We start from the raw sequence: 15,346 nt of genomic DNA, 5'->3' as shown, positions 1-15,346 counted from the left end.
AGCTGCATGGGCTGCCGCCTCACACCCTTGTGAAATGCCGAACCCGAGCTGTTTTGGCATCAGCATGTTGGCCGCTGCATCACTAACTGTTCTTGCAGCTGCCTTTGCGACGAGACGCCAAAGAGAATTGCCCACAGCTATTGGCCTGATCCCTCCATCCTTTTTCTTTAGAGCACAGAGAGATGCTCCAAAAAAGATAGGTCTTATGGTCGCTGGCATGTTGCCAGCTAGACATGTGTTGTATACATATATACATATGTATATATATGTCGTACCTAGTAGCCAGAACGCACTTCTCAGCCTACTATGCAAGGCAAAATTTGCCTAATAAGCCAAGTTTTCCTGAATTAATATATTTTCTATAATTTTTTTCTTATGAAATGATAAAGCTACCCATTTCATTATGTATGAGGTCAATTTTTTTTTATTGGAGTTAGAATTAACGTAGATATATGACCGAACCTAACCAACCCTACCTAACCTAACCTAACCTATCTTTATAGGTTAGATTAGGTTAGGTAGCCGAAAAAGTTAGGTTAGGTTAGGGTAGGTAGGTTAGGTAGTCGAAAAACAATTAATTCATGAAAACTTGGCTTATTAGGCAAATCGGGCCTTGCATAGTAGGCTGAAAAGTGTGTTCTGGCTACTAGGTACGACATATATATATATATATATATATATATATATATATATATATATATATATATATATATATATATATATATATATATATATATATATATATATATGTCGTACCTAGTAGCCAGAACTCACTTCTGAGCCTACTATGCAAGGCCCGATTTGCCTAATAAGCCAAGTTTTCATGAATTAATTGCTTTTCGACTACCTAACCTACCTAACCTAACCTAACCTAACTTTTTCGGCTACCTAACCTAACCTAACCTATAAAGATAGGTTAGGTTAGGTTAGGTAGGGTTGGGTAGGTTCAGTCATATATCTACGTTAATTTTAACTCCAATAAAAAAAAATTGACCTCTTACATAATGAAATGGGTTGCTTTATCATTTCATAAGAAAAAAATTAGAGAAAATATATTAATTCATGAAAACTTGGCTTATTAGGCAAATCGGGCCTTGCATTGTAGGCTGAAAAGTGAGTTCTGGCTACTAGGTACGACATATATATATATATATATATATATATATATATATATATATATATATATATATATATATATATATATATATGACAATGTCAGACCACGGAGGAAAAATGAATACAGCCTTCTGAAGATGTATTTAATATACGAAAGTACTTAAGGAAATTTCCTGTTTCATTTTTCCTCCGTGGTCTGACATTGTCACATTCTTAATCACGTGTTTATTTTCGTGATATACACACACACACATATATATATATATATATATATATATATATATATATATATATATATATATATATATATATATATATATATATATATATATATATATATATATAAACTGTAGTCGAAATAAGGATGAATTCCAAACATATAAACTAATTAAAGCATAATTAAGAATAAAATATTAATTGAGAGTAATATATATATTATTCATATTTTTGTCTGATTATATGTAGATACTTTACTGGGATTGAAAGCTAAATAAATACCAGCGCATTTGACTTACTCAAAAGTTCTTAATTAAGCAAATACTCAAGTATTCATTAATTATTTGCACATTGAACATGTATTTAGACCCTCTTTATCCCTGTCTTTCTTCTGATGATCTATGCTTTCTGTGTATGTTTGTCTATGTGACTTTCTAGATATGTCATCCTGTTTCCTTGGTTCTCCTCTCCACCTCTTACTCCACTTCCCTCTCCTTCTCCGCCTTGTTACCATCGTCTGGTTAGGTGGGGCTAGGGAGCTAATACTTGATAGAGCAAGCACATCTAGGTGAGCACATTTTACTGAGAGTTCAACACACATTTAAAACTCCTGGGTCAGTAGTGGGGGTCAGTAGTGGGGGTCAGTAGCGGGGGTCAGTAGCGGGGTTCAGTAGCGGGGGTCAGTAGTGGGGGTCAGTAGCGGGGGTCAGTAGCGGGGGTCAGTAGTGGGGGTCAGTAGCGGGGGTCAGTAGCGGGGGTCAGTAGCGGGGGTCAGTAGTGGGGGTCAGTAGTGGGGGTCAGTAGTCGGGGTCAGTAGCGGGGGTCAGTAGCGGGGGTCAGTAGTGGGGGTCAGTAGTGGGGGTCAGTAGCGGGGGTCAGTAGCGGGGGTCAGTAGTGGGGGTCAGTAGCGGGGGTCAGTAGCGGGGGTCAGTAGCGGGGGTCAGTAGTGGGGGTCAGTAGTGGGGGTCAGTAGTGGGGGTCAGTAGCGGGGGTCAGTAGCTGGGGTCAGTAGTGGGGGTCAGTAGTGGGGGTCAGTAGCGGGGGTCAGTAGCGGGGGTCAGTAGCGGGGGTCAGTAGTGGGGGTCAGTAGTGGGGGTCAGTAGTGGGGGTCAGTAGTGGGGGTCAGTAGCAGGGGTCAGTAGTGGGGGTCAGTAGTGGGGGTCAGTAGTGGGGGTCAGTAGCGGGGGTCAGTAGCGGGGGTCAGTAGTGGGGGTCAGTAGCGGGGGTCAGTAGCGGGGGTCAGTAGTAGGGGTCAGTAGCGGGGGTCAGTAGCGGGGGTCAGTAGCGGGGGTCAGTAGTGGGGGTCAGTAGTGGGGGTCAGTAGTGGGGGTCAGTAGCAGGGGTCAGTAGCGGGGTTCAGTAGTGGGGGGTCAGTAGCGGGGGTCAGTAGTGGGGGTCAGTAGTGGGGGTCAGTAGCGGGGGTAAGTAGCAGGGGTCAGTAGTGAGGGTCAGTAGTGGGGGTCAGTAGTGGGGGTCAGTAGTGGGGGTCAGTAGTGGGGGTCAGTAGCGGGGGTCAGTAGTGGGGGGTCAGTAGCGGGGGTCAGTAGCGGGGGTCAGTAGTGGGGGTCAGTAGTGGAGGTCAGTAGTGGGGGTCAGTAGCGGGGGTCAGTAGCGGGGGTCAGTAGCGGGGGTCAGTAGTGGGGGTCAGTAGCGGGGGTCAGTAGTGGGGGTCAGTAGCGGGGGTCAGTAGCGGGGGTCAGTAGCAGGGGTCAGTAGCAGGGGTCAGTAGCGGGGGTCAGTAGCAGGGGTCAGTAGTGGGGGTCAGTAGTAGGGGTCAGTAGTGGGGGTCAGTAGCGGGGGTCAGTAGCGGGGGTCAGTAGTGGGGGTCAGTAGCAGGGGTCAGTAGCGGGGGTCAGTAGCAGGGGTCAGTAGTGGGGGTCAGTAGTGGGGGTCAGTAGCGGGGGTCAGTAGTGGGGGTCAGTAGCGGGGGTCAGTAGTGGGGGTCAGTAGCGGGGTTCAGTAGCGGGGGTCAGTAGTGGGGGTCAGTAGCGAGGGTCAGTAGCGGGGGTCAGTAGAGGGGGTCAGTAGTGACGGTCAGTAGCGGGGGTCAGTAGCGGGGGTCAGTAGCGGGGGTCAGTAGCGGGGGTCAGTAGCGGGGGTCAGTACGGGGGTCAGTACTGGGGGTCAGTACTGGGGGTCAGTACCGGGGGTCAGTAGCGGGGGTCAGTAGTGGGGGTCAGTAGTGTGGGTCAGTAGTGGGGGTCAGTAGTGGGGGTCAGTAGCGCGGGGGTCAGTAGCGAGGGTCAGTAGTGGGGGTCAGTAGTGTGGGTCAGTAGCGGGGGTCAGTAGTGGGGGTCAGTAGCGGGGGTCAGTACTGGGGGTCAGTACGGGGGTCAGTACGGGGGTCAGTACTGGGGGTCAGTACTGGGGGTCAGTAGCGGGGGTCAGTAGCGGGGGTGAGTAGTGGGGGTCAGTAGTGGGGGGTCAGTAGTGGGGGTCAGTAGTGGGGGTCAGTAGCGGGGGTCAGTAGCGGGGGTCAGTAGTGGGGGTCAGTAGTGGGGGTCAGTAGCGGGGGTCAGTAGCGGGGGTGAGTAGTGGGGGTCAGTAGTGGGGGGTCAGTAGTGGGGGTCAGTAGTGGGGGTCAGTAGCGGGGGTCAGTAGCGGGGGTCAGTAGCGGGGGTCAGTAGCGGGGGTCAGTAGCGGGGGTGAGTACTGGGGGTCAGTAGTGGGGGTCAAGAGTGGGGGTTAGTAGTAGGGGTCAGTATTGGGGGTCAGTAGCGGGGGTCAGTAGCGGGGGTCAGTAGTGGGGGGTCAGTAGCGGGGGGTCAGTAGCGGGGGTCAGTAGCAGGGGTCAGTAGCGGGGGTCAGTAGCGGGGGTCAGTAGTGGGGGTCAGTAGTGGGGGTCAGTAGCGGGGGTCAGTAGTGGGGTCAGTAGCAGGGGTCAGTAGCGGGGGTCAGTAGCGGGGGTCAGTAGTGGGGGTCAGTAGTTGGGGTCAGTAGAGGGGGGTCAGTAGTGGGGGTCAGTAGCGGGGGTCAGTAGTGGGGGTCAGTAGTAGGGGGTCAGTAGCGGGGGTCAGTAGCGGGGGTCAGTAGCGGGGTTCAGTAGCGGGAGTCAGTAGTGGGGGTCAGTAGTGGGGGGTCAGTAGTGGGGGTCAGTAGCGGGGGTCAGTAGCGGGGGTCAGTAGTGGGGGTCAGTAGTGGGGTTCAGTAGTGGGGTTCAGTAGCGGGAGTCAGTAGCGGGGTTCAGTAGCGGGAGTCAGTAGTGGGGGTCAGTAGCGGGGGTCAGTAGCGGGGGTCAGTAGCGGGGGTCAGTAGTGGGGGTCAGTAGTGGGGGTCAGTAGTGGGGGTCAGTAGTGGGGGTCAGTAGAGAGGGGTCAGTAGTGGGGGTCAGTAGAGAGGGGTCAGTAGTGGGGGTCAGTAGCGGGGGTCAGTAGAGAGGGGTCAGTAGTGGGGGTCAGTAGCGGGGGTCAGTAGCGGGGGTCAGTAGTGGGGGTCAGTAGCGGGGGGTCCAGTAGTAAGGGTCCAGTAATGGGGGTCCAGTAGTGGGGGTCCAGTAGTGGGGGTCCAGTAGTGGGGGTCCAGTAGTAGGGGTCCAGTAATGGGAGTCCAGTAATGGGGGTCCAGTAATGGGGGTCCAGTAGTGGGGGTCCAGTAGTAGGGGTCCAGTAATGGGGGTCCAGTAATGGGGGTCCAGTAGTGGGGGTCCAGTAGCAGGGGTCAGTAGTGGGGGTCAGTAGCGGGGGTCAGTAGTGAGGGTCAGTAGTGGGGGTCAGTAGCGGGGGTCAGTAGTGGGGGTCAGTAGCGGGGGGTCCAGTAGTAGGGGTCCAGTAATGGGGGTCCAGTAGTTGGGGTCCAGTAGTGGGGGTCCAGTAGTGGGGGTCCAGTAGTAGGGGTCCAGTAATGGGGGTCCAGTAATGGGGGTCCAGTAGTGGGGGTCCAGTAGTGGGGGTCCAGTAGTGAGGGTCCAGTAGTGGGGGTCCAGTAGTTGGGGTCAGTAGCGGGGGTCATTAGTGGGGGTCCAGTAATGGGGGTCCAGTAGTGGGGGTCCAGTAGTAGGGGTCCAGTAATGGGGGTCCAGTAATGGGGGTCCAGTAGTGGGGGTCCAGTAGCAGGGGTCAGTAGTGGGGGTCAGTAGCGGGGGTCAGTAGTGGGGGTCAGTAGTGGGGGTCAGTAGCGGGGGTCAGTAGTGGGGGTCAGTAGTGGGGGTCAGTAGCGGGGGTCAGTAGTGGGGGTCAGTAGCGGGGGTCCAGTAGTAGGGGTCCAGTAATGGGGGTCCAGTAGTGGGGGTCCAGTAGTGGGGGTCCAGTAGTAGGGGTCCGGTAATGGGGGTCCAGTAATGGGGGTCCAGTAGTGGGGGTCCAGTAGTGAGGGTCCAGTAGTGGGGGTCCAGTAGTGGGGGTCAGTAGCGGGGGTCATTAGTGGGGGGTGAGTAGTGGGGGTCAGTAGCGGGGGGTCCAGTAGTAGGGGTCCAGTAATGGGGGTCCAGTAATGGGGGTCCAGTAGTGGGGGTCCAGTAGTAGGGGTCCAGTAATGGGGGTCCAGTAATGGGGGTCCAGTAGTGGGGGTCCAGTAGCAGGGGTCAGTAGTGGGTGTCAGTAGTGGGGGTCAGTAGCGGGGGTCATTAGTGGGGGGTCAGTAGTGGGGGTCAGTAGCGGGGGTCATTAGTGGGGGGTCAGTAGTGGGGGTCAGAAGCGGGGGTCAGTGGTGGGGGTCAGTAGTGGGGGTCAGTAGCGGGAGTCATTAGTGGGGGGTCAGTAGTGGGGGTCAGTAGCGGGGGTCAGTGCCGGGGTCTAGTAGCGGGGGTCCAGCTACCTATTACCTGCAAGTCCTGACCTCATCGCGGGGGTACAGGACACCACCTATGGGGGTCGGTGTGTCAGACAGACACAGACAGGGACAGGGACAGAAACAGACAGACCCGACAATGTCCCACAGGGGAGGGGAGTGTCGGGTGTGACCCCAGGTGACAGGTGTGCTGACTAACAAGCAGCAGGTGACAGGTGTGGTGACTAACAAGCAGCAGGTGACAGGTGTGGCGACTAACAAGCAGCAGGTGACAGGTGTGGTGACTAACAAGCAGCAGGTGACCGCCACTAACGACCAGTCTCCCCGCAGGTGAGCGGAGTGGTCAACAACACGGGCCACAGCGTGGTCTTCACCGTGGACGAGGACCTGGACGACCCGGGCTCTACCGGCTCCGTCGACGGCATGGGCGGCGTGTCTGGCAGCCTCAACGTGGGCGGCGTGGGCAGCTCCCTGGGGCGAGTGATGGGCGGCGACGGCATGGGCGGCCTGGGTGGGCAGGAGGAGGAGCACCTGGGCGGCAGCGTCTACGCCCACAGGGGCAGGAGGCACAGGAACGCCCCCCTTAATATTACGGGCGGACCCCTCTCTTACAGATACAGGGTGAGTAGTGTGGGCAAGGGTGAGTAATGTGTGCTAGGGTGAGTGGTGTGTGTCAGGGTGAACAATGTATGCAAGGATGAGTTGTGTATGCTAAGGTGAGTAGTGTGTGCTAGGGTGAGTAGTGTGTGCCAGGGTGAGTAGTGTGGGTTATGGTGAGTAGTGTGGGTTATGGTGAGTAGTGTGTGTGTGTCAGGGTGAGTAGTGTGTGAGTGTCAGGGTGAACAGTGTGAGTGTCAGGGTAAACAGTGTGTGTGTCAGGGTGAACAGTGTGTGTGTCAGGGTGAGTACTGTGTGTGTAACAGGGTGAGTAGTGTGTGTGTGTGTCAGGGTGAACAATGTATGCAAGGGTGAGTTGTGTATGCTAAGGTGACTAGTGTGTGCTAGGGTGAGTAGTGTGTGCTAGGGTGAGTAGTGTGTGTGTGTCAGGGCGAACAGTGTGTGTGTGTCAGGGCGAACAGTGTGTGTGGGAACCGACCTGTGAGATTTATATTTATTTAATTTATGTGAATTTATATAGAATTTATATTTACGTTAATTTGTATACTTCGATAGCAATTTGTATGATGTTAAGTGGACTGTATTTCTGCAATAATCTCACAAATCGATCCTCTACACATTAGGGGGGTTTATATTAAATTTATATATATGCAGCCAATCAAACTACAGTATTAACTACACATTAGTGAGCATTGAAGAGGTTCCTTATCTTATTGTACAGCAGGCCTTAGTCCACCAGGTATAACCAGGATGTAGACACCAAATTATCCTCTTTGAGGTAGCTTCCATCACCCAGTAACTGGTACACAAAGCATGCTTCCTCGTCTTGACCTGTCAAAAAAGCGCTAGCTATGAAGCCAGAATCCTAATATATGACAGCTATATCAGAGAAAACACTGTACATTGAACCATAAAGACCTAGGCTTAATTACCTTGTTTGAGTCGATCATTCGTGTTCTAACCGGTGCGCCCTATCTACTGACATTAATGGCCAAAAATGATTAGATAAACGGGTTTCGGAAAGACACTTCCCTTGAGAGTGATGACAGCGTGTTGATGATGGCAGATCACTACTCTGATCTTCCATAACACTTCATCCAAGAGAATTTATAGGAGCCATAATTCGCACCACGACTCCGTGGTCTTAAACAATAACAATGGCTGACCCCTCCCTCCTCACTCACGCCACTGGCCTACATTGTCCAGATGACAGTAAGTGATAGAAGGGTCACATTTACTCTATTTTAATTTAATTTATATGAGATGTTTTTATGATGGTAAAGTCCAAAGACTAATGTATTTAAGAATAATTCCCACCATAATAGGGGGTGAATTTATAATAGTATGTGGTAATGATATCTCGTTTTCTATAGACGTAAATTCCACTACAAGTTACATTTTCTATGGGTTAACTTGTTTATACAACACAGCAATATTATCTGCCTGTATGATATTATTAAATGGTGTCGGATTTTCCGACAGTGTGTGCTAGGGTGAGTAGTGTGTGGAAGGATGAGTAGTGTGTGCTAGGATGAGTTGTGTGTGCTAGGGTGAGTAGTGTGTGTGTCAGGGTGAGTAGTGTGTGTGTGCCAGGGTGAACAGTGTGTTCTAGGGTGAGTAGTGTGGGCAAGGGTGAGTAGTGTGTGCTAGGGTGAGTAGTGTGTGTGTCAGGGTGAGTAGTGTGTGTGTGTCAGGGTGAACAGTGTGTGCTAGGGTGAATAGTGTGTGCAAAAGTGAGTAGTGTGTGCTAGGGTGAGTAGTGTATGCAAGGGTGAGTAGTGTATCCTAAGGTGAGTAGTGTGGGCTAAGGTGAGTAGTGTATGCTAGGGTGAGTAGTGCGTGCCAGGGTGAGTAGTGTGTGCGTCAGAGTGAGTAGTGTGTGTGCTAGGGTGAGTAGTGTGTGATAGGGTGAGTAATGTGTGTGCCAGGGGGAGTAGTGTGTGCTAGGGTGAGTAGTGTGTGTGCCAGGGTGAGTAGTGTGCGTCAGGATGAGTAGTGTGTGCTAGGGTGAGTAGTGTGTGTGCCAGGGTGAGTAATGTGGAGTAGGGTGAGTAGTGTGTGTGCCAGGATGAGTAGTGTGGGCTAGGGTGAGTATTGTGTGGGCTAGGGTGAGTATTGTGTGTGCCACGGTGAGTAGTGTGTGCTAGGGTGAGTATTGTGTGTGCCAGGGTGAGTAGTGTGTGCTAGGGTGAGTAGTGTGTATGCCAGGGTGAGTAGTGTGGGCTAGGGTGAGTATTGTATACTAGGGTGAGTAGTGTGTGTGCCAGGGTGAGTAGTGTGTGTTTGCCAAGGTGAGTAGTGTGTGCGCCAGGGTGAGTAGTGTGTGCCAGGGTGAGTAGTGTGTGCCAGGGTGTGTTGTGTATGTTTGCCAGGATGAGTAGTGTATGTGTGCCAGGGTGAGTAGTGTTTGCCAGGGTGAGTAGTGTGTGCCAGGGTGAGTAGTGTGTGCCAGGGTGAGTAGTGTTTGCCAGGGTGAGTAGTGTGTGCCAGAGGCCAGAGTGAGTAGTGTGTGTGTGCTAGGGTGAGTAATGTGTGTGCCAGGGTGAGTAGTGTGTGCCAGGGTGAGTAGTGTGTGTGTGTGTGCTAGGGTGAGTAGTGTGTGCCAGGGTGAGTAGTGTGTGCCAGGGTGAGTAGTGTGTGTGTGCTAGGGTGAGTAGTGTGTGCCAGGGTGAGTAGTGTGTGCCAGGGTGAGTAGTGTGTGCCAGGGTGAGTAGTGAGTGCCAGGGTGAGTTGTGTATGTTTGCCAGGATGAGTAGTGTGTGCTAGGGTGAGTAGTGTGTGTGCCAGGGTGAGTAGTATGCGTCAGGGTGAGTAGTGTGCGTCAGGGTGAGTACTGTGTGTTAGGGTGCGTAGTGTGTGTGCCAGGGTGAGTAATGTGGGGTAGGGTGAGTAGTGTGTGTGCCAGGGTGAGTAATGTGGGGTAGGGTGAGTAGTGTGTGTGCCAGGGTGAGCAGTGTGGGCTAGGGTGAGTATTGTGTGTGCCAGGGTGAGTAGTGTGTGCCAGGGTGAGTAGTGTGTGCCAGGGTGAGTGGTGTGTGCTAGTGTGAGTAGTGTGTGTGCCAGGGTGAGTAGTGTGCGTCAGGGTGAGTAGTGTGTGCTAGGGTGAGTAGTGTCTGTGCTAGGGTGAGTAGTGTGCGTCAGGGTGAGTACTGTGTGTTAGGGTGAGTAGTGTGTGTGACAGGGTGAGCAGTGTGGGCTAGGGTGAGTATTGTGTGTGCCAGGGTGAGTAGTGTGTGCCAGGGTGAGTAGTGTGTGCCAGGGTGAGTGGTGTGTGCCAGGATGAGTAGTGTATGTGTGCTAGGGTGAGTAGTGTGTGCCAGGGTGAGTAGTGCGTGCCAGGGTGAGTAGTGTGTGCTAGGGTGAGTAGTGTGTGCCAGGGTGAGCAGTGAGTGTGTGCGAGGGTAAGTAGTGTTTGCCAGGGTGAGTAGTGTGTGCCAGAGTGAGTAGTGTGTGTGTGCTAGGGTGAGTAGTGTGTGCCAGGGTGAGTAGTATGTTCCAGGGGTGAGTAGTGTGTGTGTGTGCTAGGGTGAGTAGTGTGTGTGTGTGCTAGGGTGAGTAGTGTGTGCCAGGGTGAGTAGTATGTTCCAGGGGTGAGTAGTGTGTGCCAGGGTGAGTAGTGTGTGTGTGTGTCAGGGTGAGTAGTGTGTGCCAGAGTGAGTAGTGTGTGTGTATGCCAGGATATGTAGTGTGTGTCAGAGTGAGTAATGTGTCCCAGGGTGAGTAGTGTGTGCCAGAGTGAGTAATGTGTCCCAGGGTGAGTAGTGTGTGCCAGAGTGAGTAATGTGTCCCAGGGTGAGTAGTGTGTGCCAGAGTGAGTAATGTGTCACAGGGTGAGTAATGTGTCCCAGGGTGAGTAGTGTGTGTGTGCCAGGATAAGTAGTGTGTGTCAGGGTGAGTAGTGTGTCCCAGGGTGAGTATATCAGTGATGTATTTTTTCAGAGTGAGGTATTTTGTCTTAAGTTATAGGTCCAAGGTGATATATAATGTTAAGAGGAGTTATAATCACTTCTCGCGATAGTCTCACTCATAACGTGAGGGTGTCACTCATAGCGTGAGGGTGTCACTCATAGCGTGAGGGTGTCTCTCATAACGTGAGGGGTGTCACTCATAGCGTGAGGGTGTCACTCATAACGTGAGGGTGTCTCTCATAACGTGAGGGGTGTCACTCATAGCGTGAGGGTGTCACTCATAGCGTGAGGGTGTCACTCATAACGTGAGGATGTCACTCATAGCGTGAGGGGTGTCACTCATAACGTGAGGGTGTCACTCATAACGTGAGGGTGTCACTCATAGCGTGAGGGTGTCACTCATAACGTGAGGGTGTCACTCATAGCGTGAGGGTGTCACTCATAACGTGAGGGTGTCACTCATAGCGTGAGGGTGTCACTCATAGCGTGAGGGTGTCACTCATAGCGTGAGGATGTCACTCATAACGTGAGGGTGTCACTCATAGCGTGAGGGTGTCACTCATAGCGTGAGGGTGTCACTCATAGCGTGAGGGTGTCACTCATAGCGTGAGGGTGTCACTCATAACGTGAGGGTGTCACTCATAGCGTGAGGGTGTCACTCATAACGTGAGGGTGTCACTCATAGCGTGAGGGTGTCACTCATAGCGTGAGGGTGTCACTAATAGCGTGAAGGTGTCACTCATAACGTGAGGGTGTCACTCATAGCGTGAGGGTGTCACTCATAGCGTGAGGGTGTCACTCATAGCGTGAGGGTGTCACTCATAGCGTGAGGGTGACACTCATAACGTGAGGGTGTCACTCATAGCGTGAGGGTGTCACTCATAGCGTGAGGGGTGTCACTCATAACGTGAGAGTGTCGCTCATAACGTGAGGGTGTCACTCATAGCGTGAGGGTGTCACTCATAGCTTGAGGGGTGTCACTCATAGCGTGAGGGTGTCACTCATAGCGTGAGGGTGTCACTCATAGCGTGAGGGTGTCACTCATAACGTGAGGGTGTCACTCATAACGTGAGGGTGTCACTCATCAGGTAAGGGTGTCACTCATAGCGTGAGGGGTGTCACGCATAGCGTAAGGGTGTCACTCATGACGTGAGGGTGTCACTCATGACGTGAGGGTGTCACTCATGACATGAGGGTGTCACTCATGGCGTGAGGGTGTCACTCATGACGTGAGGGTGTCACTCATAACGTGAGGGTGTCACTCATGACGTGAGGGTGTCACTCATGACGTGAGGGTGTCACTCATGACGTGAGGGAGTCACTCATGACGTGAGGGTGTCACTCATGACGTGAGGGTGTCACTCATGACTTGAGGGTGTCACTCATGACGTGAGGGTGTCACTCATGACGTGAGGGTGTCACTCATAACGTGAGGGTGTCACTCATAACGTGAGGGTGTCACTCATGACGTGAGGGTGTCACTCATGACGTGAGGAGTCACTCCTAACGTGAGGGTGTCTCTCATGACGTGAGGGTGTCACTCATGACGTGAGGGTGTCACTCATGACGTGAGGGTGTCACTCATGACGTGAGGGAGTCACTCCTAACGTGAGGGTGTCTCTCATGACGTGAGGGTGTCACTCATGACGTGAGGGTGTCACTCATGACGTGAGGGTGTCACTCATGACGTGAGGGTGTCACTCATGACGTGAGGGTGTCACTCATGACTTGAGGGTGTCACTCATGACGTGAGGGTGTCACTCATGACGTGAGGGTGTTACTCAAAACGTGAGGGTGTCACTCATAACGTGAGGGTGTCACTCATGACGTGAGGGTGTCACTCATGACGCGAGGAGTCACTCCTAACGTGAGGGTGTCTCTCATGACGTGAGGGTGTCACTCATGACGTGAGGGTGTCACTCATGACGTGAGGGTGTCACTCATGACGTGAGGGAGTCACTCCTAACGTGAGGGTGTCTCTCATGACGTGAGGGTGTCACTCATGACGTGAGGGTGTCACTCATGACGTGAGGGTGTCACTCATGACGTGAGGGTGTCACTCATGACGTGAGGGTGTCACTCATGACGTGAGGGTGTCACTCATGACGCGAGGAGTCACTCCTAACGTGAGGGTGTCTCTCATGACGTGAGGGTGTCACTCATGACGTGAGGGTGTCACTCATGACGTGAGGGTGTCACTCATGACGTGAGGGAGTCACTCCTAACGTGAGGGTGTCTCTCATGACGCGAGGAGTCACTCCTAACGTGAGGGTGTCTCTCATGACGTGAGGGTGTCACTCATGACGTGATGGTGTCACTCATGACGTGAGGGTGTCACTCATGACGTGAGGGAGTCACTCCTAACGTGAGGGTGTCTCTCATGACGTGAGGGTGTCACTCATGACGTGAGGGTGTCACTCATGACGTGAGGGTGTCACTCATGACGTGAGGGTGTCACTCATGACGTGAGGGTGTCACTCATGACGTGAGGGTGTCACTCATGACGTGAGGGTGTTACTCATAGGGTGATAAATTATCTCAATAAGTTGATGGTCAAAATATCACACCAATTAATGAGGACTCACATATGTGTAGAGGGAACACTTGAGGACACACAGGTGCAACCCGTTCTCGCAAATTTAATAAGTCAATATTGACTTATTAGTTGCGTGCATAGGTGACATACTAAACATAATAGTTTCCCTTGAAAAGCTTCATAGAAAACACCGACCTTACCTAACCTACTTAGTATGTTAAAATAAGCATCTTATAGCTTCGTAATTACAATTGTTACTTAACCTATTATAGGTATAGGTTAGGTAGTAATTGTAATTACGAAGCAATAAGATGCTTATCTTAACATACTAAGTAGGTTAGGTAAGGTTGGTGTTTTTTATGAAGCTTTTCAAGGGAAACTATTATGTTAAGTATGTCACCTATGCACATATGTAATAAGTCAATATTGACTTATTAAATTTGCGAGAACGGGTTGACAGGTAAGACAACTCTTGAAGCCTCACAAGGAATAAACTAATTTCGAACACAAAAGAGGTCGATATCGAACAGGAAGCCTTGCCATGTCTCGCTCAAACTGAATTCATGAATCAATTTGTGTGTGAAAGTCGCAGTGTCTCCCCACCAACACGACTTACGCGGCCAGTCCTTTGACTCCCTCAAGTCTATATCGTTTTCTGATTGGCTGGTGCAACATCCTTGAACCATGCATCAAATTTATGCTTGAGAGTAAAAATATCTTCCCTGCTACCAACTCTATAGCCAACCACTGACTTTGTCCCATCTATTCAGCTTTCTGATTGGCTGTTGTGAAATTTATGAGCAAGAAATGAAATTCAATTTCAAAAGTCGCCCAATTTCCCGTCTGCATCGTTTTCTGATTGGTTGATAAGACATTCATCAACACGGAGACCACATACAGGTCCCGGAGCAGGCCCAGCGACCTCTCTCAACAGTTCAGTCACAGTTGTGACGGTTGGGGACGAAGCGAAGACCCGCAGGCCAATATTGGCCTGCCTTGAGCCTCGGTTCTTATGTTGTGTTGAAGAATAATGAGGTTATATCTTAGCTTTAATAGTGAACACATGTCAAGACTGCCGTTGCCAGTGCCTGTGGTAACAACGCCAGATACCACTATTAGATTCTTATAAATAACGATAAATTAATAATATTTATATCATAATAATAATAATAATAATGCCTCAGCATTGCTAAGGAAGAAATGTCACAAGACAACATTCTTATTGGGATCTGATTTGATTTTAAATTTTTCATAATATAAATAAATTATAGACCGGGATTCCCATTATCTTATTTCAGAAAGTAATAAATGAATATCTAGAGAAGAGTATTATTGTGTGCATATTTGTTTGTTTGTTAGTCCTTGTGTCTACCCAGGGCTGGAGGTCAGGCGCCTTATTCAACTTTCTAAGATGAATTATGGTGGGTATGGGAGAGTCACAGTCCGTCCAGGGTGCCACTCATTCGGAAATATCTACATTTACAGCGACCCCCCTCTATTGGCTGTGAGTGGCCTCCACACACAGTCTACTCCACTGCAGGCTGTGTGTTCACGGGCACCCGAGACCCCAGTCCTCCCAGCGGCTTCCCAGGACCCACATACCAACCACTTAGGGTCCTGGTATCTCATAGTACTACCGCCATTAGCACTAGTACTTTTAATAGTATTCTCATTCGGTGAGCGACCCCCACTGCGATTGTCATGAAGTTGTAAATAAAATTAAAAGTTTTGTTTCCGTAGAGTTTTGATGCTTACTTTCGGATGACAGTAATATATTTTCCAAGAGAGAAAGACAGAGATAGAGGAGAGCAGGGAAAGGGAAGACAAGGGGAGGGGGGAGGGGGGGAGAGGTGAGAGAGGAGGGAATTTGTGAGAGGGGAGGTTGATGGAGACGGGAGAGGTTGGGAGAGACATGAGACTAGGGACAAAGATGGAGAAGGGAGAATTACAGAAGTGATAGGAGGGTGACATTGGGAGAAAGACCCCGGGAGCAGCCGGGTACCACAACCAGTACAAAAACAAATATTATAACAGTATAGACAGATTGGTCTACGTAGAGTAGAGTCAGGACACCACCGGGGCAAGAGGCATGCGCTTCACCGTTCTGTGTCTTGCCTTTTTAACCCAACACCGATAGCTGTCCCCTCCAGGCACCGCGGGATGGCGCCTCTTAACACTGTGATGTGACGTTGATGGATTGTTGTGGGTGGCGGGGCGCGAGGGGAAG

General features: G+C 51.0%; 1 protein-coding gene across 1 annotated transcript in view; it reads left to right on the top strand.

Annotated features, from left to right (window-relative positions):
- The window catches only part of LOC138353238 (putative carbonic anhydrase-like protein 2), an 867,912-nt gene that overhangs the window by 732,877 nt on the left and 119,689 nt on the right, over nucleotides 1-15,346 (top strand). The window contains exon 4 of the mRNA XM_069306124.1: nucleotides 6,388-6,678. Coding sequence (XP_069162225.1) covers nucleotides 6,388-6,678 — 291 coding nt within the window. The remainder of the gene's footprint in view (nucleotides 1-6,387; nucleotides 6,679-15,346) is intronic.

Source organism: Procambarus clarkii, chromosome 56 (assembly GCF_040958095.1).
Source record: "Procambarus clarkii isolate CNS0578487 chromosome 56, FALCON_Pclarkii_2.0, whole genome shotgun sequence".
NCBI classification, from domain to species: Eukaryota; Metazoa; Arthropoda; class Malacostraca; order Decapoda; family Cambaridae; genus Procambarus; species Procambarus clarkii.
Note: the sequence above shows the minus strand (reverse complement) of the source record. Positions and strands in the feature narration are given on the sequence as shown.